General features: G+C 47.4%; 10 protein-coding genes across 10 annotated transcripts; 2 read left to right on the top strand and 8 right to left on the bottom strand.

The window, feature by feature from the left end:
• Window positions 1–774: 774 nt before the first annotated feature.
• N7503_001266 (uncharacterized protein) lies at window positions 775–1,551 on the top strand (the record flags this gene model as incomplete). The annotated part of the gene is made up of 1 exon (XM_057060813.1): window positions 775–1,551. The coding sequence occupies one exon, from the start codon at window positions 775–777 to the stop codon at window positions 1,549–1,551; it is 777 nt and encodes a 258-aa protein (XP_056924775.1).
• Window positions 1,552–2,395: 844 nt separating this feature from the next.
• Window positions 2,396–2,713, bottom strand: N7503_001265 (uncharacterized protein; the record flags this gene model as incomplete). The annotated part of the gene is made up of 1 exon (XM_057060812.1): window positions 2,396–2,713. One exon carries the CDS (start codon window positions 2,711–2,713, stop codon window positions 2,396–2,398), a length of 318 nt encoding a protein of 105 aa, XP_056924774.1.
• Window positions 2,714–2,722: 9 nt separating this feature from the next.
• N7503_001264 (ribonuclease H family protein) lies at window positions 2,723–3,847 on the bottom strand (the record flags this gene model as incomplete). Its single annotated transcript, XM_057060811.1, has 1 exon — window positions 2,723–3,847. The coding sequence occupies one exon, from the start codon at window positions 3,845–3,847 to the stop codon at window positions 2,723–2,725; it is 1,125 nt and encodes a 374-aa protein (XP_056924773.1).
• Window positions 3,848–4,225: 378 nt separating this feature from the next.
• N7503_001263 (uncharacterized protein) lies at window positions 4,226–4,833 on the bottom strand (the record flags this gene model as incomplete). The annotated part of the gene is given in 2 exon segments (XM_057060810.1): window positions 4,226–4,588; window positions 4,603–4,833. 2 exon segments carry the CDS (start codon window positions 4,831–4,833, stop codon window positions 4,226–4,228), a joined length of 594 nt encoding a protein of 197 aa, XP_056924772.1.
• A 12-nt stretch (window positions 4,834–4,845) lies between these two features.
• Window positions 4,846–5,213, bottom strand: N7503_001262 (uncharacterized protein; the record flags this gene model as incomplete). Its single annotated transcript, XM_057060809.1, has 2 exons — window positions 4,846–5,027; window positions 5,135–5,213. The coding sequence occupies 2 exons, from the start codon at window positions 5,211–5,213 to the stop codon at window positions 4,846–4,848; spliced, it is 261 nt and encodes an 86-aa protein (XP_056924771.1).
• A 558-nt stretch (window positions 5,214–5,771) lies between these two features.
• N7503_001261 (uncharacterized protein) lies at window positions 5,772–6,004 on the bottom strand (the record flags this gene model as incomplete). Its single annotated transcript, XM_057060808.1, has 2 exons — window positions 5,772–5,860; window positions 5,902–6,004. The coding sequence occupies 2 exons, from the start codon at window positions 6,002–6,004 to the stop codon at window positions 5,772–5,774; spliced, it is 192 nt and encodes a 63-aa protein (XP_056924770.1).
• A 298-nt stretch (window positions 6,005–6,302) lies between these two features.
• On the bottom strand, window positions 6,303–8,076 carry N7503_001260 (cytochrome P450; the record flags this gene model as incomplete). Its single annotated transcript, XM_057060807.1, has 3 exons — window positions 6,303–7,317; window positions 7,374–7,870; window positions 7,936–8,076. The coding sequence occupies 3 exons, from the start codon at window positions 8,074–8,076 to the stop codon at window positions 6,303–6,305; spliced, it is 1,653 nt and encodes a 550-aa protein (XP_056924769.1).
• Window positions 8,077–8,684: 608 nt separating this feature from the next.
• On the top strand, window positions 8,685–9,071 carry N7503_001259 (uncharacterized protein; the record flags this gene model as incomplete). Its single annotated transcript, XM_057060806.1, has 2 exons — window positions 8,685–8,732; window positions 8,820–9,071. 2 exons carry the CDS (start codon window positions 8,685–8,687, stop codon window positions 9,069–9,071), a joined length of 300 nt encoding a protein of 99 aa, XP_056924768.1.
• Window positions 9,072–12,779: 3,708 nt separating this feature from the next.
• On the bottom strand, window positions 12,780–14,610 carry N7503_001258 (putative oxalate decarboxylase; the record flags this gene model as incomplete). Its single annotated transcript, XM_057060805.1, has 8 exons — window positions 12,780–12,910; window positions 12,975–13,479; window positions 13,545–13,665; window positions 13,741–13,808; window positions 13,876–14,047; window positions 14,100–14,115; window positions 14,173–14,262; window positions 14,322–14,610. 8 exons carry the CDS (start codon window positions 14,608–14,610, stop codon window positions 12,780–12,782), a joined length of 1,392 nt encoding a protein of 463 aa, XP_056924767.1.
• A 5,364-nt stretch (window positions 14,611–19,974) lies between these two features.
• On the bottom strand, window positions 19,975–20,739 carry N7503_001257 (ribonuclease H family protein; the record flags this gene model as incomplete). Its single annotated transcript, XM_057060804.1, has 2 exons — window positions 19,975–20,333; window positions 20,556–20,739. 2 exons carry the CDS (start codon window positions 20,737–20,739, stop codon window positions 19,975–19,977), a joined length of 543 nt encoding a protein of 180 aa, XP_056924766.1.
• Window positions 20,740–20,948: the final 209 nt, after the last annotated feature.

Below are 20,948 nucleotides of genomic sequence, written 5' to 3'. Positions count from 1 at the left end.
GCATCATTCATGCCCGAAGACCTTTGAATGTGCTTAAATTTGAACAATACCCGGACGTATTCGGTATGCGACGCAGAGTAAATTGCGGATCATGTCGCATGACGGGATCGGCACTCAAGAGGAAACGGCTCCATGCTGGTGTTGAATCTGGTTCAAATGCACTTTGCGCCCATTGAGATGCATTGCGATGCATTGCTGAATAATTGCAAATGCGACATGAGTCAAGCCTGACTATAAATGTCATTGATGTTCGATTAAATATGACGAAGTGGTTGTTAAAACAAGTTCCGCAATAAATTAAGGTTAAGTCTACGACGCGGTGACCCGATCCCGAGGCTCCCGAACAGCACAATTTAGTATTAAGGTTCATCAATCCACAATTTAGCTCCATGAGCCCCGAAATTGTGGTCCTGGAAACAAAAATGATGAAGCCTATCAGTGGTCTACGTCATTGCCAGACAATGAACGAATTTCATTGAGCGTCGGAAGTTGCACCAAAACTCTCTCCCGTATTCTCTCTTTGACGTTACTACAAGGCATAGTCTTGGTACCCAAGGCAAATTACTTGATATAGGCTCTCAGAGTCTTACCGCATTCATCATGGGCAGTGGTCATGACTCGAGAAGATGTGGGCCCCCGGAGTGGGTGTCCTGGTCGGTTTAAAACGCTGTATAGTACCCACGAGCGACGCAGAATAGTTTCTTCTTCACACCTTCACATTCACGTACAGAGCAACAGCGATTGGCGAGTGAAAATTTGAAAATATCAATCAATATGCGCTTCTCCAACATGGCTGGCCTCCTGGCTGGCGTCACTGCTGTCTCCGCCGCAAACTCAAGCTGTGCGCCCTCATCTGGTGACGCCACGGTGCTTGAATTTGCCTGGGGAATCTCCGACTTCCTCAGTGGATTCTACAACAACACCGTCAACTCGACCTTTTCTCCCACCTCGAGTAATGCCAGTATTGTCGCTTTCCAGCAGGTTCTCCTCGGCGTGGAAAAGGACAATCAACTTGGCATCCAAGCTATCGAGAAGGTTGGCGCCAAAGCCCCGGGATTCACGGCGCCCCAATGCAGCTACACCTACCCCACTATCAGCAGCCCTTCTATCTGGGCTCTGTGGAGCTACCGATTTGAGACCACCATCACTGGTGCTTTCATCGGTCTCGCTGGCTACACCCAGTCCCCCGAGGTTTCCTTCTTGCTGGCCCGTCTGGCTGCTGAGCACAGCGCCCACGCTACTCTGATCGGACTCCGTGTCAACTCCACACTTTTTGCTTCGAACGTCACATCTTTGGTCTCGGCATACGGACCTAACCAGGTCCTCTCGAGCAGCAACTCGACTGGTAGTCTGGGACAATACCTCGGAGGCTGTCTCCAGGCCCCTACCAGCCCTTGCGGAACTGAGCAGATCGGACCTTTGGTCGCCACTATCACTCCCTCGGGCTCAGGCAGCTCTTCTGCTTTGGCTAGCAGCACCCCATTGAGCTCTTCGGGCAGCTCTTCTACTGCAACCAGCTCCTCCACTGCATCCAGCAGCACTTCCACCTAGAATTACCGATCAGGTGTGACGCCCACGTTAGAATAGAAGAACAGTCCGCGATGTTCGAATTCTAATACTAGTATCGATGCGATGGGAGAGATACAGCTAAGAGTTGTTATGTTTGGATTGTAATGCGTTGTCCTAATAAATGTTTCTGTCGGATTTTTGAAATTAGACTTGTCTTGTGGCTCTACTGTCGTCTTATACGAAATCGACCGTTGTAATCAGGTTTTCGCTGATCAGATATTTTTTTTCGCCCAGTAATTAGCTCGACTACTGTGAAGATGTGCATAGGAGTCATAAGAATTTAATATGGGCTGAATTGACTTTGGAAGTTTCGGGGTATTCTCTATCGAGGGGTCGACCCGCAGCTGGAACATGATGCAAACGAGATCACCTAATGATGCGGCCGATGAGTGACGCCAGAGGAATATTTGAGTGACTCGTTGCTCGCTACTGTGATGATGATGATGATGATGATATTCTATTAACCTAATGCTACCTGGCTAGTCATCGCCGTGGTAATGTAGGCGCTTCTTCCGAGAAGCAAGAATATGCCCGTACTCCAAACTCCACGCAGAAGATAACTAGAGACAAAAGAGAAGGGCGTCTGCCCGTATAGGTAATCCAAGTAATCCCACAAAATTCAGCCAAATCCCACAATATATATCTCTCCCATAACCTGCTTCTCCACCCCGTATTCAGCTGCTGGAGATTGCAGCTTTCGAACTCTTGCTTTGTCGATCAAAGTTCATGTTGCTTGTGTTGTCTTTTCCCGTAACTTCTCGGCAGTCACGAGCTTCGTGCTTCTGTAATACGCAGCGTCTTCGCCACCTGTCCATGCCAGTCAATTCTAGCCAGTTGTTTCGTCGTCCTCTGGGTCTGGCTCCAGCTTCACTTCACAGTGGCGGAATTGCCCAAGAAGACCTATCCGAATCATGAATTCTGCGACGTAGCGAGTCGCACGCGGGTGAGACATAAGTGCCTCATAATCCAACCCTCTGAGATCCGTCCGTGCTTGGATCTTTTCCAGCATCTCTTTCCTCTCATCCACAAAGCGCGGACAACGTAGTAGAACGTGCCTTGGCGTCTGTGAGCCCTCTTCGCAGCTACAGAGATCCGACTCGACTTCGCCAATTTTGAACAGGAAGTGATTCAACGCAATTCGCATGCTCCGCATCTACACCAGAATCGACGTGTAATGCTTAGGTCCAGTGAACAATTGCAGCATCTTTCGATGCGGAGTTTGAACCAGCTTTTGGTTCGGTTTTCCAGTCTTTTCCTTCGCCCACGAGAGTGCCCATCTCTCTTGAATTCGCCGTCGGACTTGCTGCTTTACCGTCGCTGTAAGCCGGGGAAACTGATCTTCCGACCCCGCGTCCTCTCCCGCATTTTCAGCCCCTCCAAGAGCCGCATTTTTCGCCGCAGCATCCGCGAGCTCGTTGCCCGGAACGCCCACGTGCGCGGGACTCCGGCGGATTGTGATTGAGACCTCGTCCGTCGGATTCGAGAGGGTGGGCGTTCGAAGGGATCGAGCGTGCGCGTAGATCGCGCGGAGAATATGCTGGCCGGAGGGGGGATTCGGGTTCTCGACTGCTTGAATTGCAGCACGACTGTCAGCGAAGATAACCAGTTCGCTTGGTCCTTTCTGGGATTGATTCTGGGACAATTTGAACTTATCGATGGCCATTTCAATTCCAGCGAGCTCCGCAGCGTAAACAGTGGCCTGTTCTGTGCTGCCGAGGAATCGGCGGGCTTGAATTCCACGGTCGGGCGCGACCGCGGACGCGCCAACTTTGCCTTCATACCCGCTTTCATCCGTGAAGAAGACCATCTTCCTCTGGTTTGATATGATCTGATCGTGTGATTTGATCGCAGCGTCCGAGTCTTGTATAATGCAATCAATCCGCTTTTCCCATGGGGGGAGAACGAATGCCCGCTTTGACTCCCACTGTCCTCGGCCGAAGAGAATTCCATCTTTCTTCCACCGGAGTTTCTCGAGCGGAGAGAAACCTCCAAGACGAGTCTCCTTCGCCGTTCTCTTGCCAAGCGTACTTAGGCAGAATGGTTGCGCCCACTTTGCGCCTGTCTGGATTCGGATTGCTGTTTCCTGAATGATTTGTTCGATCTGGAGCTGGATCGGAAGGAGAAAAAGCTCCACGTTTAGCGCCGCTGCGGACATGCTTTTGAAAGCTCCGGCGATCATGATTGCCGCGCGTCGTTGTAGATTGGTGAGTACGTTGATGACTTGGTTTCGTTTTGTCGCGGCGAGGCTTGGAAACCATGCTGTGACTCCGTAGAGCATCTGTGGAATCACGACCGCTTTTGCTCGCTACTGTTACCGTTCTCTCCTTTTGTTTTTGAGCGTTATGAATAGTAGTTAGGACCCATGTTTTGATTCTTTGTCATAGCCAAATAGTCTCCTAGGCTCACCTCAAGCATACTGACGTTAAGGGTGATGATGAGCAGTCCAAGCCCTGTAGGGTTGACTGACAACTGCACCACAATTTACCTAATTTGATTGAGAATTATGTTCACACAGGTACAATCTCTGAATAACCTCGCCAATACCAATTACTGCAAGTTCTGTCTTGACTATGATTTGAGTTGGAAAAAGTTCAAATGAGCGTTCAGGTGCAGTAACATCACCACTAGGGTCCTTGAAAAGTACAGGGTACTCTATCTATTGATGGCGCACAATCAAACACGCGAATATCCCCAAGCCTCGCCACCGTGTCGCAACATCCATCCCTAGGGCCGGTAGCGTGATGTTGGCGTCTGTCACCGCGCAGAACACGCAGTCCTCACTTGCTATACTGGTGTTAGAAATCAGAACCCGACCGCCCGCTGTGCGAATATAATCGGCTAGGTAATTGACACAAGAAGATGCGGAGCCATTGGCTGAGGGCAAAGGGATATTCAACAGATCAATCGGGGCACAGTTGATTCGAGCGTTCGCTACTCCCGCTTTCACCATCCCGCCCATGAGATACGTTACGGGACTCACGCAGTACATGAATATCCAGAAATCGGGAAGCGCATCGGGCTGGACAAGAATACCACCAAAATGAGACAAAGAGTGAATAACAGATGAGCAATGTTGACTGCGGTGAGTGAGTCGGACATTCCTGCATCGAGAATTTGGGAAAAAGTGGATGCCAAAGCGAGGAACAACAATATAAGATGAAAAATGAAAATGGCTCGGTCATTCATGCCAAAATCGCCGTTGCTCTCATCTAGACCGTTTCGCCAGAAACCTGTCGGATGATACCAGGACACGAATACGGGCATCGCAGTCAGAGATTACCAGGTGAGTTCGACTGCAATGTTTTGCTGCGACAAATACGGACCCACTGTATGCTTTGGATTGTCGTTCTCGGGCTTTGAAGATCTCACGGTAGTCGATAAATCGGGGGATGATCTGTTGATCGGCGGCGTTGAAAATAATTGCGAGAAAAAAACATGATAAGATGAAGCTGGTAAGGCTGGACGGTCTTATTCAGTAAACAACATGAGAGGCCGTTGAAAAGTCATTGGAATATTACTTACGTCAGAACAGCTGGAAATCAATGGCCCGAGAGTGCAATCTCACCGAGCCAATACACAAGGCTACTTTCGAATATATATAAGTCGGCTCCCGCCAGTAAGCCTGGAACATTCGATAGGTCCATACTTGCGTCTGACCCGAGGCGGCATATTCATAGTCTGCTGATTGTTAGGCAACTAAGGCAACTGGAAGCTCTCCATCATGGAGATCGCGCTTTAGGGCTTCGGCCTCCGGGCTGGTCCTCTAAATGACTTCCCAGTCGTTGATGGGTTTTAATTCCGTCGAGGCCGTGACTTTAAGGAGCCACTCTGCAGGATTCTTGCCCTCAGTAAGAGTGCGGGCCCCGGACCGGGTAAAATTGTCGCTCAAAGTTGAAGCACAGCGACCTAAATCCCGGAAATACGAAGGATTTTCCAGTCTGCAAGAGGAGCAGCTGGTCAAACATTTCAAACAGCTCTGCAGACGGCTGGTGAATTGTACACAGAATGGGCTGCCCGCCTTCCGAGAGTTGGTGCAGCAGAGTACAAATTGACCAGGCTGTTTGACTGTCTAGCCCGGAGGTGGGCTCATCCAGAAAGAGTAGTTCGGGGCGGGCGGTCATCCCTTGCAAGGGATTCCATGACTGTCTCAGAATACGTTCCATTTCAGCATCTGCAGGATAGTTTCAACGTATACAAAGGTCTCAGATCTTGGTAGGTCTCTCGGTTGACGAAGGAGAGCACTGAACTCTAATGCCTCGCGCACCGTTGTAGTGGGGAGATGGATGTCGGTCTGCTAAACGTACCCTGTCTTGCGTTAGAAGTATCCATCACGCGGTCGACCGTCGATCTGGACCTCGCCGTGAACAGGACCTATAGATTTGCGATTCGCGAGAACATCCAGAAGGATGGTTTTGCTAGCTCGAGTTGATCCCATTAAGGCGACTTGTGTGCCACGAGTCACCCAACAATCAACTCCATGTAGAATATAAGAAAGTTCTTTCTGATTGCCAGCTTTGAAAGCGTAGCCGACATGTCTCCATAAAGATACGGCACAAAATCCGATAACACGTAACACGGCAAACAGAACTCAGTTTTCGCCACAGATGTTTGGCTGAGTTCAAGTATGCATTGGACAGCTCTTCGATAGAGAATCAATCGAAATAACTGCCGTTCGTCATCCGATCAGCCTTATCTATCTATCATCGCGCAATTCGGCCCCTTTCCAGCTGATGTCATACGGAAATTCTATTTTCTCGCTGCTTGACTCGACAGGGCATTCCATCAGCGGGGTGCGACGCGCCCTGAGGAACCTGGTACGCCCGCTCACCAAATACGGTCTTAGGTCCGGATTCAGGGTGCAGCCGATCAAATTCTGCGTACTGGTCCTGGAAATCAAACTCACGGAGCGTGAGCACTAAGGTAATCTTAATATCTAGCATGGCTAGTGATTGACCAATACAATCGCGCGGACCTAGTTCAAAAACACGCCAACCATGCTTGGGCGGGTATAATGGATGGCCTGGTTCGACTATCCACCGATCTGGAAGGAAGGAGTGAGGATCCGGCCAGTAATTAGGATTGCGCTGAATAGACCCATGAAGGACCCAGAGCAGAAAACCGTCCGTCGGGTACTTTGTCCCATTTTGATCCTGCAGTTCGACCCCAGGCTGGCCCTCTCGTAAAGCAGAAGCAGGAGGGTACAAGCGAAGTATCTCTTTGATCACCGCCAGGGTATAAGGAGTTTGGTTAATCAGCTCGGGGCGGTCTTTAAGCTGTTGAGATGCTGTGAAAATATCTTCTCCAAAGACAGCATCGTGCTCGGCACGAACTCTAGCCAGGATCTTCGGGTGCTTGGATAGGATATAAATGCTATACACAATTGTGGCGGCAGTAGAATCATGGCCCGCAAAGAGGAAGGTTCTAACCTGAATCGTCGCCCATCTTTTGAATTCCGGATCCAGCTTTTGGTCCGCTGGCCGGGTACGCATGAAATCTGCAATCACAAGATCCATAATAGACTTAGGCCGGCTTGAGTGCTTGCTTTGCCTCCAGGCCTCATACCGTCTGTCTAGTGCGTTCTCAATGTACCGAGCCATTATGCGTCCATTGTACCACTCCACCAGATATCGAATGGGATTCCACCGGATGAATGGATTCATCTCTTCGTCTTGAACGTGCCACTTTATGAGGGTCCGCATAGCCTCTGCTAGTGGATTATGTTCACGCAAGGATTTAAACCGATCATTGCTGGGAATCTTAATTAGGTCAGCGTTCTAGAGGCTGCAGCGCTTCAGAAAACTCACATTGCAACTGATCCAATTATGTCCATCATATAATCACATGTCATCTTATCAAGAGAAAAAGTATCACCCTTATGCGCATGTTCACGTAGAAGCGATACGTAGACGTCCGCCTCCTCCACAATATGAGCCGTTTGCTTCATAATTGTACTGGTGCTAAATGCGGAATTGAAGAGCGACCGCGCCCGTTTCCACTCGGATCCGTTGGTTGTAAAGATATTCGGACCACCCGTGAAAGGATTGAAATACTGTGTCAGCGTGTGGGGTTTAGGCAATGCATAAGTCTGACACGCCTGAACCGCAAGGTCCAGGCTAGTGATGACAAGAAACGGTTTAGGCGTGAATGGCCAGACGTCCATGTAGAAACAATTATCAAATTTCGGGAAGTCGTAAGAAAGCAATGTAAATGCGTCGGACTGTTGCGCATTCTTTGGGAGCTTCGCTAGAAGGCCCGGTAGCATTGCAAGGTTTCCAGTTCCAAATCCCCAGGCAGGCGCTGGCTGGTGATCGCATTAGCCGGTTCTTTCGATGATCAATGATCCTATCAGGAGTGCTAGACACATACAAGACCTTGTTTACGAATTCCGTAAAGGCGCAAGCGTGTTTTACCAATCGAGTAAAACACCCGCAAAAGCAAGATGAAAGCTAATGCGAGGAACGTGCGCCCTCCGTTAACTCGAAAATATTCGAGGATTGCTGGTACCATGGTTGTGTCAGCCATTCCTAGATTATCAGGTGGCAGTTGTGTTGTGATGGAAGTTGAGAGCTTGAGATGATGAATGTAAAAAAAGGGGTAAAGAAATGGAAGTGAATACCGGCAATTCGAAGACAAAGAGCAAGGATGTTGAAAAACAAGGTCTGAAACGCGCACGACAAGGTTCCGGGAGGATATAGCCACTAGTTCAACTGCGATTACTATTCGAGGCATTTCTGAGCTTCTTTTGGTTGGGCGGCCTTGTTGCCCCATATTTCTCAATGTACATAATTGGCCTTTTTAACTTACAGTATCGTCCTGATACATTTCTTTACACCTACGCTAGTCCAGTGACGATGGTTCCTACCCCGCTCTACCCACCGCAAGGAACGGGGCCAAAACCGCGCAATGGATCTGTACATTCATCCCGTTCCGCTCGCCAGAGATAAATATAGCCCCCATGATATACTCAACTATGCAGAATAATGTAGTAGACTCTGAAGTGGGATTAAGATTCCTGCTTACCCCTCTTACAGATCTAAAACAAATGCAAAGGAGATAACAAGCTCTTTTCTCCTCACTTCCACTTTCAAGAGGGGCATCAGAAGAGACATATCATTATGGCGGCTCAAGACTATGTGGGCCGAATCAATAAAGAAGCCTTCCTGGTGCGTTCTTGAAAATCTCGCTTTCATTGCTTATGGATCTTCCCTGCAAGGCATTGTACTCACGTTGATGCATACATCAGGTCTCAGTCGGCTTTTTTGGGACTTGCTATTGCCGGGGTGATTGACCATTTCATGGTCCGATTTGCCGTGCAGAAGCAGTGCTTCCAGATCGATGATGGACTGCTCGTGATGGCTTTTGTGTTCCTCCTGGCAAGCCAGAATATCATTTGTACCATTGCTGTGCACCAGATAATTTTGATGACTGCCATCCAGGATGGACTAGCTGGTGTTGAAATTCCTTCGAATGTGCTGGAAATTGCAGAGGTCTGTCATAGATAGATGGGAGCCTCTCTGATGATGAGCTGGTGCTAAATCTCCACAGCGAAGTTCTTCATCAATTTCTTCAAAAGCTTAATCGAACGCTTGCGACGTCGGTAAATCTATTGGTGGCTTGCTTTTACTGAAATGTGGTCCTCATTTTCACTGAAATAACAGTGTACTATATCAGCTGTCCCTACTAGGCTGCAAAAGCATGTCAGTATTTTCCCCTGTTTCCCCCTTTTTATACTATCTTCAGAACAATCTGCAACATGTGAGAAAGCCTCAGCCAGTACGTCTTGTGCTTAATATGATCTGAAGTGCTTTTCCTATCATTTTATCTATTATCAGATTAACAGCCCTCAAGACAGCTTTCAGACCATGAAAGAGAATGTTCTCATTATTTGTTCATTTCCTCGCTTTTTCTTTTTCCTCGGCTTCCAAAGACAGTCAAAGTCTTTTCACATTTGAGTCTAGCTGCCGGTAGCGCAGTCTTCTCAAACCTTTCCCGAATTTCTTTTTAGTATGCTTGAACATGATAAAGTCGCGAGATACACATAAAAGGATTCAATGGCTTCATGGCATCAGAATCACGAAGCTCATCGCGTGGCAACTACCTCTAGCTCTGTTTTAAATAAATCCATCTCGGGACCAGTGCCTTTCTGTCCTATTCTGAGGCTTCAATTTCCGTAGATCGTCATCTTCTTCCTTCCCGTTCCCCCAAAAATATCCTTGACATTGTGTGCTACTTGTGCTTCAATGTTACACTTACATCTCTACTCGTACGCCTTTTCCCGAAGTAAACCAAGAGTTTCAGTTAACACCAGAGGCGCCGGAGAAATTTTGCGTAGCGCCCACGGCCAGTATGGAAGACTAAATCGATCGACAGATCAATCCAGAGCCTCTGATCAAAGCCAACGATTAATATGAAGGGAGCAATAATGATTCTGATGCTCGCATAAATAAAAGTAGTTGCAGTGCAAAGTACGCCGGAAAGACTACGGATTTGATAGAATACGCTACCCGGAAGAAGTTTTGAGCAATCCAGCTGACGTCGACGGCTGCGACCATGGATGCAAGCAGCTGTAACCGACGATAAATTTCGCCATCACCTCGATAACGAGTAAACCAACGATTGAAGGGACAGAGCGCAGTCAAAAATGGGAGCCAGGGAGGGTAGCTTTTATTGCAGACCGTGTTAAGGCGGCAGAATGGGGCAAAGGGAAGAGGCAGTTCTTTGGTCAAATATTCCCCTTGTCCCTCTCTTCAAATTGATCTCATTTGTGAACAATCTCGTGCTGTCTTATTTTCTCAACTTGACGTGCCCTATCATAAGCATTGTTCATAGTGGATTTCCGCCCAAAAGACACTACACAATGTGCTTAAGATTCAGGAATATCTATGCGTGGGTACATATTTTTCTTTTCTCCGTGAGTAACACTGGCCACCATTGCGAGGTCCACTCCTAGGCGTCAACAGACTCAAGTCGGCTCTCGAATTAATCACCGTAAGTGTATGATGGAGATCGTTTGTGAACTGATTCCATTCATTCCAATCAACTTCCCACAAGAATGGCTATAAGTTGGCAAGTTGCTTTGGGTAATTTTTTCAAAATCTTCCCCAGGGTTAAGGGAAATACTTTTCTATCCTAGCTCCTCTCTATATGCCAATATGGCCAAGTCATTTTGTATTCATCTCAGAAGTTTAATGCCAACGGCCCAACACATATGATAGTCCTTGAGATCTTCGACTGCATACCTTGCATAGATTTGGCCTGGAGGCTTTCGTTGACTACATCTGCTAGCCGTTTCAAACTCCCTTCCTCTTTCCCTCGATATTCTATAGGAGCCTAGAAGTGATAAGAGGAGCCTCTAGCACTTCTCATACAAAAAGTAAGAGGTTGAATAGAACGGGCGTAGCTACTGTGAGGAACTTTGAACCACAATGAGTGTTCTGCTACAGCGTCTACTATGCACAGAATTAGGAAAGCTGTCATGAATGGACTACGGTGCGGGCTATCTTTGGAGGAAAATCGACGAATTTTGGCTTTGATGTCTCACCTACTAGCTGTTCGTTGCATGGCTCGCCCCTGGCCCAGGGCTCCTAGGCCCTCTCTATCACAGCAAATCAATGCCAGATCCTGTGACAGTGATTTACAAGACTTAAAGGCGCCGTGTGTGATCAAGAAGGAAACTTGTCGCCGTTGTCGGCAATGAGAGATCACAATTGTGAACATCAAATGACACCTCTGAAGGTTTTGCTGTAAAAACACCATTTGTATTCTTAGATACTTGATTATTCAACATGAGCATTCAATCATCATTATCGGGTAGTGTTAAGCATAGATACATGAAGATCATCAGTTTAATTTCTCTTCTCATGCATTGAGCGTTAAGTTCTGTTTTTATTTCAGTTGAAATACGGCCCGATTTTTCTGCTGTATAAAACAGGAAAAGGATTATAGAGTTTATAGTCATAAATTAGCACAGCGACGTATTTTTGAAGAAAATAATTCAGATAGATGCTCATCAAATATAAGCATGCCAAACTGGTCTAAAACTGTAATAACCTACTTTGACCTCCCAGGATACCCACTCATACTACACCAGCGAGTCGGACCGTGCCTATATGTATAATACCTACCAAAGAGCTTGATGACTGGTCTCTGTCTACGACTGCATCAAGTATGCCTGCTCCTAATCTTGCGAACAGCCATCTATTGTACTTCTTGTCAATGATGGGCACCTGCCCCCATGACTCATACCCCAAGGCTTATTTCCCTGTCACCAAGGCCCGATGGTGTAGATTGACTTAAGCTAGGAACAAGCAGTAATATATGTCCAAGAAAAAGGCAGTATTTATCTCATTGAAAATTACCACCCCATTCCAAAATATTCCAAGTGCAATCATTGTGGCACCAATCAACAATCCCTGAGGTCAAATCTAACGAAACCAGTACTTGGGATATTGCATTATGGAACCCTATAAGATTTTGAAAAGCTCGGAAATAACAAGCGGCTTGGACCTACCTGGATGGGTACTGCTCTTCCGTGCAATTTTGCCAACAGTCATTTGCTGAATGCATGGAGTTGACTAGTGTACTGACGCATTCCGATTTGGTCGTACGAAGCGCTAATCTACTTTAAAATGTGATGTATTACTAGGGCACTATGCTCATCGATATACTCACTTGAATTGATTGTAAGACCTTAGATCGTGTAAGCTAGGAACGTATAAATTTGAGACGGAATAGTGTATGGGCTTAGAAATTATAGAGAAAAGGTTGCTATGAGTCATATTATAGTCATGGTCACTTCTTCACCAATTTGCACAGACATTGCCAAATAATATCCTTGCGTTGGCATTCTTTGGTCACCCAATTTGCATGATTTTATGTAATGTGCTGTCAATATCCATGTCGAAAATTTGCCTGAAGAGTAGTTCCGCTCGCGTGTTATTGAGATCAGAATACTCATTGGTACTCTTATTGAATGATACAAGAGCACTGGCCACGTACACAAAGTTGTAGCAGGATTTTGGATAGATAGATAATCAAATTGAGGCATATCAGAGGGTAGACAAAAAGAGCAGCTTCTCATCTCTATCAAGTGCGGGTACACCATCTGACTTGTCAGGGGAAGCCAATTTTTGAAATCACACCATGATAGTCATGCCATCCGGGAAAAGGACAGGCATAGAAGTGTAACATGTACTATGGCATGAAAATAACTAGTTTGTCGAGCCAGCCACGACATACTGCTTTTCCGTCTTGAGCTTGCTAAGGGTACTGTTACTCAAGTTCAAGGTGTCCTTCACAATCTGTTTTGGAGTGGATGCAATCCATTGGCCAAGAGCCATATCTAATAACTCATCAGTAATAAGCCAGGTGATCAGAAGGGAATGATCCACATAAAAATCACGTACCAGTGAATTGGGTTGCTTGAAGCACCTCCAAGAACATCAGATCTTCGTCACCAGTGTTCTCGATATAGTGACTGTTTGACTGCGGGAAGTACGCAACATCACCAGCGCGGTAGTCAAATGTTGTGGCAGCATCAGGTGCAGAAAACAATGTCGCACGGCCTTGGCCCTGGATGAAGAAAGTCCACTCATCACTCGTCGGGTGCCAGTGAATTTCGCGCATGCCACCAGGATGGACAGTGACAATAGCAGCAGAGAAGTTACTGGCAATCGGGAAGGTGAGAGGATCCACGATCTTGACTGACCCGCCAGCAACTTCGTGCGCGGTCTGCTCGGAGAAATGGTAGGAGTAGCTTTCAGTCCGGGGAATAACACCGGATTGAGTTGTGACGTTTTGCTTCTCGATATCTGCTGGCGCTGGAGTACCTTCGAAAATGTAGAGCTCGTCGTCTGGAATATCATCGAAGGCTGAGATAGAAACGCCGAGGTTCTTGGCTAGGACCGATTTCTTTATAATGCGTAGTCGGGTCAGCGTCCGACATTTTGTTACTCCTATGATATGATGGGTCTTACTGGAGTATGAAGGAAAACTTCTGTGGCTAAGAAGGTATTATCCTCATCAAAGTCACCCTGGTCAAAAACAAGTAAAAACTCAACACCGTCGTCTAGTGCTTGAATCGAGTGGGGAATTCCTCTAAAGAAGATTTTCAGTTGAAGTTCAAGCCACTCCTATACGACTTGAGCCGTTGAAAGGGTTATAGCGACATACGGCGGAAAAAACCAAACATCACCTGCAGAAAGATCATCCACAAATGTCTGTCCATCCGTGTTGACTGCCTATCAAGTCAGAGTAGTTAGATAACTTTTATAACTGGAATCAGTAGTGTGTATGGTGAGACTTCACCTGAATACGACAAGAGCCATTCAGCACTAAAGACCACTCTGCAGCAACGTGCCAATGCAGTTCACGATAACCACCGGGTTCCAGACGCATGTCAACTCCGGCCATTTCGGTTGCAGCCGGCATCACCACCGTGTTTTCCTGACGAGCCCATCCGGCATTATCGATACCAAGTCTAGCTTGGGGGTCAGCTTGTTTTCTGAAAGGGTTGCTTCGACACTTTATACCGGTTATGACTCAGACCTGTTTTTGGGATCAGTCATTACTCAGGGTTCGGATAACATTGCTTTCCTGACTTACCCATAGGCCATTGGGCGTTAATAGTCTGACCGTTATCGGTGCCAGGGGGTGCCAGCTTATCACTGTTGATTCGATCATAGGCATAGTTCCCTAAAGGAATGCATGTCAGTATCAAAAGTCAAATTAGAGTATTTGTCGCGATAACATACGGGGTCCGGGATCATCGCTGCCTGTCGAGCCTCGAATAGGCTGGGGATTCTCGACTTTCTCAAAGTCTAGATAGGCACCGATATCCGGGCTGACTGTCTGGCCGGGTAGAAGGCTATACTTGATATCTGGCTGGGTTCCGCTGGCGACCTTTTCCGTGGAAGAGTATCCGACAAGCGCCTCCGATCCTCTCAAAGGGGGGTTGCTGCTTCTTCGGGCTGGTGCTGCATCAACTGCAGTGAGAAGAGCAAGAAGTAGAGACAAAGTCCAAGGATAGACCTGGAGCTTCATTGTGATCAAGTAACTTCTCAGCCTAAGAGGGAAAAGAGTTAAAATGGTGGGATTTGGGATCGATCGCAGTAATCGTTTGTCAATGCAACCAAGAGTTCTTTTATAGTCAAATTCCAACGGAACCTTGCTAGGCAGGCCCGCTCATCGCGGTGAAGAAATGTTTCTAATTCCCCTCATATGACTTACCTTACTAAGTCTTGGAGATTGCTTCAGTGGGGTTATGTCAATCCCTCCCCTCACCAGGCAAACATATTGGCCTGGAGCTGCAGCTGCAGTACAGTATAGCCTCCAACTAGCACAGCCTATTACTTGCCCACAACTTTCGAAAAATACTCCAAGAAGAGGGGTAGCATAAAGTGTACAATCCGCCATTTTGTAGATCAATAACCCACAGCATAATATATTTCCCCACTCTCGATGATCAAAGAAGGAGGACTGATGCCTCTCTGTCCTGGACATCTATACTCAGATTTTTTGTTCTCATGAATGTTGGCTCCAAACAAACATTGCTTATATTGCCTAATTAAAGCTTGGTCTAAGCGTCTCTAAACTTATCTCGCTCGCAATGGGAGTAAATATCAATTCATTCTCTTTGGGTGTAGCAATACCGATTCTGTGGTCACCACGTTCAAGTCTCATTGGTTGAAATGAAATTAAGTACCCAGTATATCGGTTCGGACTCCCTTTCTGAGGCGAGGAAAGAGCTCATTACAGTGGGCCCTGACGTCCATTTGAATCCTCCACGGTCCCCGGTGGGTCAAAGAAGCTTAACCTCCTACTATATTGAGTACCCCTCACCCCATCTTATGTACACGTCATTAAAAGGATGTATCTAACATGAAACCGGGTCATGTAAATTCCGCGGGGGCTTCTCCTTTCCTTGCTTGGCCGATGGCTTTCTAAGATTTACATAGTTGCCTTCAAACCGGGAATTGCCTCCGCAGACAGCTAGGTCATCATTGGTCAACCATGGCTTGTCTCCAACTGATGATATACCAAGGATTGCAAAAATCACATAGAGTTCTTCAGCTTCTCATATGTCAAATACCGGAGCTTGCAAGAAGGACTATCTTCCGATTCGATTTAGAACTGTGCGACAGCTTGAATACGTAAAATAACATATATATCGGATTATGCATCGATCACGATCGATGCCGCATGCGGCCCCGTTAGTAAAGTGGGACCATGCGACTTTCGAGGTTCCACGGGTGGTACTTTCTCCGCGCCTCGTCATTTTATTCCTCTCCTCATGAGGGGAGTGGAGGGGTTGATGTAGTTTAGGGTACATGACCAAGCGAATCATCTTCGTCTCCGCGGCCAATCGAGAGACCCTAACAACAGATGTTGTATCGTGAAATCTCGCTTAGGGACAGAAAGAGGGGCCCCTACGAGGGGCTAACCTTGATTTTCACGGGTGGAGCAGAGGCCGATCCCGCCATTCAAATATCAAAAGGTCTCGCCCTATGTCGCTCGATTCCTTAGAAGAATGAAGCTGCAGCTTCCATGTATGGGCCCTCGTATGTGGAGTGTGGGTCGGAGCTTGTTAATCATTGGATCAGATGATGTATACGTGCGTTAATTATAGAAAAAGCTTACCGTTGTGGCTGTTACCCCGCGCGATTTCGAGAGTCCGAGAGCAAAGACCGCATGATCAAATCAGACTTTGGAGAGTGAAAGGATGCGGCAAATTTCGAATTGAACACAGCTGGAATTTATTCGATCGCAAAACATTTTCAATGCGGAAGGATGGGGCTTTGTGGATCTTGTGATTTGGTGTTTCTTGTTTATTCGTCATTGGTCCATTGCATGCCTATATTGAGAACCTTGGAGGTGCAAGTCAAGTTGCTTGGATTGGACCAGAGTATTTTGACGGAAATGCCGCGCAGACGGCCCGGCCCCACTAAATGGACCTAGCGGTCTGCATAACAGGCTTATGTTACGTGTACTTTGGTAATGAATCATCGAGGAAATATTCACAGGAAATTACGTGCTGGTTACCAGACTGTCATCAGAGTGAGCGGCCACCGGAAAAGGGTAAAGCCAATGTACTTGACTTCGAGATCTTCCAGATATTCAGAAATTCGGAACATTCATACTTGTGTTAACCTCAGAGGTTCTATGTTAAATTCCAGTATTGATGACTCCTGTTCAGGGTCTCTACGCAGGGTTATAGCACAATGCGGGCCTGTGCCTCGGTCCAGGTCAGTAGCGGCCCAAAATATCCATGATATGGTCATAAAACACACACAAAAAAAAAATAAGAAAAGAAAAGACCAAAAAAGAGACAGAACAAGGCCGAACTGAAAAAGTTGTGACATATTCATATTTCTCTTCTGCCCAGATATCATGTATTGTTCCGCAAATCATACAGAAGAAAGTGGCCTATTCGTTGTTGATCCCGTCTAGACTTCAGCCAGTGGTAATGAGCACAGTTTCCTCAGAGCCTGAATCGTGTGACTGCATAGACTGAGAGCGAGCAGAAAACAACCTTATTGATTGTTTTTCTTGTTTCTTCATTCCTCCCTTCTCTTCATTACCTGTAATTTTTGCTTGTATATTTGAATATCCGATTGTGAATCAGCACAAGGTGCTGACCAAACCCAGAGAAATGATGAGGAGGCTCCCTCGTTAGTAAGGGGCATCATGGCTTCACTGGAGTTGAAAAGATAGATTACGAACGCAGGCCTCCTTAGACCCTATCAATACTGTCATCACCATCCGTTGATGGTGATACGGCAATGATCATGAATCTGTCCCCATCAAGTCCTCTCTCACCACGGGACTGTGGTACGCTTGTAATTCGCCAAGTGCTCACTCGGGATCTCTGCGTAACCAACGTGAACTAAGCTAAAGCTCTTATTAGAGAGTATAGCCAATTACCAGAGCTAGTCAGGTGGCTGCTCTTGTCGTCGGGCGTGTGGAGCGAAGAAATTTGCTGGACTGTATGTTGTCGGGTAGAGAAATCCATGGTATATACAACTCTTCAATCTGTCCAACAGACTTCACACCTCAAAGTACCTAAGAACTGTCTGAACCCAAGCTCTAAATTACGAAAAGCCTCAAGTCAAAAGTCAGGCATGTCAGGGTTGCAGGGCATGGGGAAATTTCCCCTCACTGTGAGTAAGACTTTGACAAATTCAATATACAACATTCTTTAAAGTAATTTCGGGTATTTTTTGATTATAAGCCTTTTGTAGCCAATGTAGGTAAGCAACCTAATGCCTCCGTAGACCCTGAGACATAGTGGCTGTTCAAACTGCATTAGGTCAAAAGGATTCGAGAACAGTCATTCTTTAAGGACGAGACTGACCTCCAAAATCACCTAGGTGGAATACAAATCCTTCCAGTCTCATTTATTCATGATCAACACCTACTCTTCGCATATCGTCGCATTAATTCCTGAAGATTTGCAAATTATGCTCACAACATCTAAACCTGGAATTTGGGAAAACACCAAAAGATTTTGGGTATTCTTCTTCCTTAATATAGGGGAAGTAAGTGAGCTATTCAAAATTATCTCACTCTTTATGGCACTCGCCATAGACTAACTCTAGGCTTGCCTTGGATCTAGATGGTGAATCACTTCTGATTCAGTACTGTTTTTGGACATCTCAGGACTTCTGCCTTAGAAAATCGGTGACCATCTTTTCTTTCATAACATCATAACACGCCCCCATAGCTCCCTGATCTGAAGCCTACGGACTGTTGACCCCCTGATTTCTCGTGAAACCTGCGCTGACTGGTGATGCGCTTTTGCGTTTGCTGAATCAATTCTCACATCTCTGAGTGTCCTGCCAGTGAGCGAGATATCGGACGCCAGCAAACCTAACGATGCTTCTGGAAAGTTTTGATGTCGCAGATCCCAAGTAAATGGTACGCTATTGGAATTTGGAGCTGAGCACGAATGATGGGAGCTCACTTCTATAAGGAACCGACGCAGCTGGCCTTTTATCAAAGTTTACTAGGAGGCCGGAACTGTGTTTCTTTCTACCGCTTGATTCGAAGCTCAAATGAAGATAATTTCGCCACAGACTCACAGTCCTTGGGCTTTCACATGAACAGTCACTTCATAATCTACAAGGGCACTGATGGAACGGCCAACAGACTTTTTGATACTGTGGCATCGACCAAAAAGCTCTTCATTAAAACCTTCCCAATGTTGGCACCCTTTGCATACACCAGTACCGCATCTAGGCAGGAGGCTTGGCTTAGGTGCGCCGATATCCAGTTCTGTGCCCGACTCAGATGCCTTCAGCTCACACTGGTCAGTTCCAATCATGAAGGAGACAGCTTAGAGAGGTGAAAAGATCCCATGGAATAAGAGCACTCAGCCAAGTAAGTAGTAGTAGTAGTAGAATTCATTTACCCGATCTAGCTTGCCTCTAGTAGTGGCCGCTATGCGGGGGTGCTGCCGGGCCTGCCCGGCGGCGAGGTAATAGTGCGCTGCACCCAAGATATATATCGTGCATGGAGGTGAAGTTAGGGTTTGCCCACTTTGCCCCTAGTTGCCCGCAATCCAAGAATTAAAGTACAAAGAACGTCAAAAACAAAGGAAAGAACGTAAAGGAAAGTCAATCTCCGCCCCAGTGACACAGCCACCAGCATCTAGCTTTTCGCAGCTTTTTGCCAGCCTTTTCCCACCTTGCTGGGAGGCCTGCTGTGTCTTCTAAACCCCTCTTGAGATTGTTGCGCCTGCTGCGCCCGCAACTTCATTTTTCCGCCCCGCACACTTCCGCGATTTCGCCGCATCTCCCACTTCCGACTTCCAACACCCCTCGCACCACTATGTCCTCTTCTTCTCTCACTCTGCCCTCACTTCCGCCTTACCTCTACCTCCATGACACGCCATCCCCGAATACATGACCCTTTCCCCGGCTAGTTAGCCGCTTCCGCGCCGTTCTGCCTCTTAAGGGAAGAAAGGGGACCTGGCCCTTCTTCCTACGATCCATATTTTATCTACTACCACTACACTGCCTGTTGGATCATACTGGTTGTTCTTGCTCTGGTTGTTGCTGCTCTGGTTCGAATCCCATAACGTCGGGATCGACCGCGTGGAACTGTCCGAGAAGTCGGGTCTTTTCTATGAAGGCGGAGATCGCTGGAACCGCGTTCTTTTCCTACATGAATTGGTCGAACGAGAGCGACGTGCACACGCGCGCTTGTACGAGCGCTGCTCGCATATCTCTCCGCTCGTATTCGAAAAAGGGGGCACTCTAAGAGCACGTGTCTTGGTTGCTGATGCCCGAGATCGCACCCGCACCTAGGCGAGTCTGCGACTCCAATTCTCCATAGGTAACGCTTCAATCCGATGATATTGAGTCGCATTTGAAGCATGATGGACGCTGACGCTTTTCTCTGGCCTTTCTAGTAGTCTAGAACCTTCTTCGTGGGCACCGGAATCAACTGTTTTGTCGCTTTTCCCGATTTCTCCTTCTCCCACGCTGCCTCCCACGTGATCTTCGCCCGCTCCCGAATACCTCGCTTCGCCGCAGCGGCAAGCTTAATATGCCGGTCGTGCGGGCCTGGTGTGTCTGCCTCTGCTTTTGCTGCCTGCTTCGCGTGCTTATCCACGAGCTCGTTGCCTGGAATCCCTTGATGAGCGGGGATCCAGCGGAGCTCGACCTGGATATCTTGATCTGCGAGTTTTTGAAGGTTTTTGATGGCTCCGCGGAGGTAGACCTGACCAGACGGCATACGTGGGCGGAGAAGCGCTTGGAGAGCAGCTTGGCTGTCAGAAAATACTATAACACCCTGTCGTGCGCGCTCCTAGAGCTCTTGTACGAGCTCGGTCGCCATCTCGATGGCCCGAAGCTCTGCGGAATAGACCGTGGAGTCTTCTTCCGTGCCCATCTAGCAGTGGCGGTGCCCGCGCGTGGCCTCTACCACCACAGCAGCACCGACTTTTCCTTCAATTCCGCTTCCATCCGTGTATATTAGTAATTTACCTTGATTTTGACTTTTGCTGATCTCCGCGTGCTTCTCCATAGCTTCGTCACGCTCTAGGATGAAGACATCTGGAGGCGCGTGCCATGGTGCCCGGACGTACGCTTGCCTACTCTCCCACTCGCCCGTTATAGCACCGGGGGGAGCTATTAAGCATCCGCCCTTCTGCCACGCATGTGCCTCCATCGGTAACCACCCACCACGTTGACGCTGCTATGGAGAACGCTGTCGGATCATAAGCTATGGAACTCCATGTGCTGGACCTATACGTATCCGGAGAGCTATCTCCGCGGAGATACGCTCCATCTGGATACCGATTAGTGGCAGGTAGAGCTCAATATTTAGTGCTTCTGCCGCGCTGGTCTTGAAGGCTCCGCCAATTAGGCACGCTGCTC

This window comes from Penicillium pulvis (assembly GCF_028828015.1).
Source record: "Penicillium pulvis strain IBT 33274 chromosome Unknown contig_12_segment0_segment0, whole genome shotgun sequence".
Lineage (NCBI taxonomy): Eukaryota > Fungi > Ascomycota > Eurotiomycetes > Eurotiales > Aspergillaceae > Penicillium > Penicillium pulvis.
Note: the sequence above shows the minus strand (reverse complement) of the source record. Positions and strands in the feature narration are given on the sequence as shown.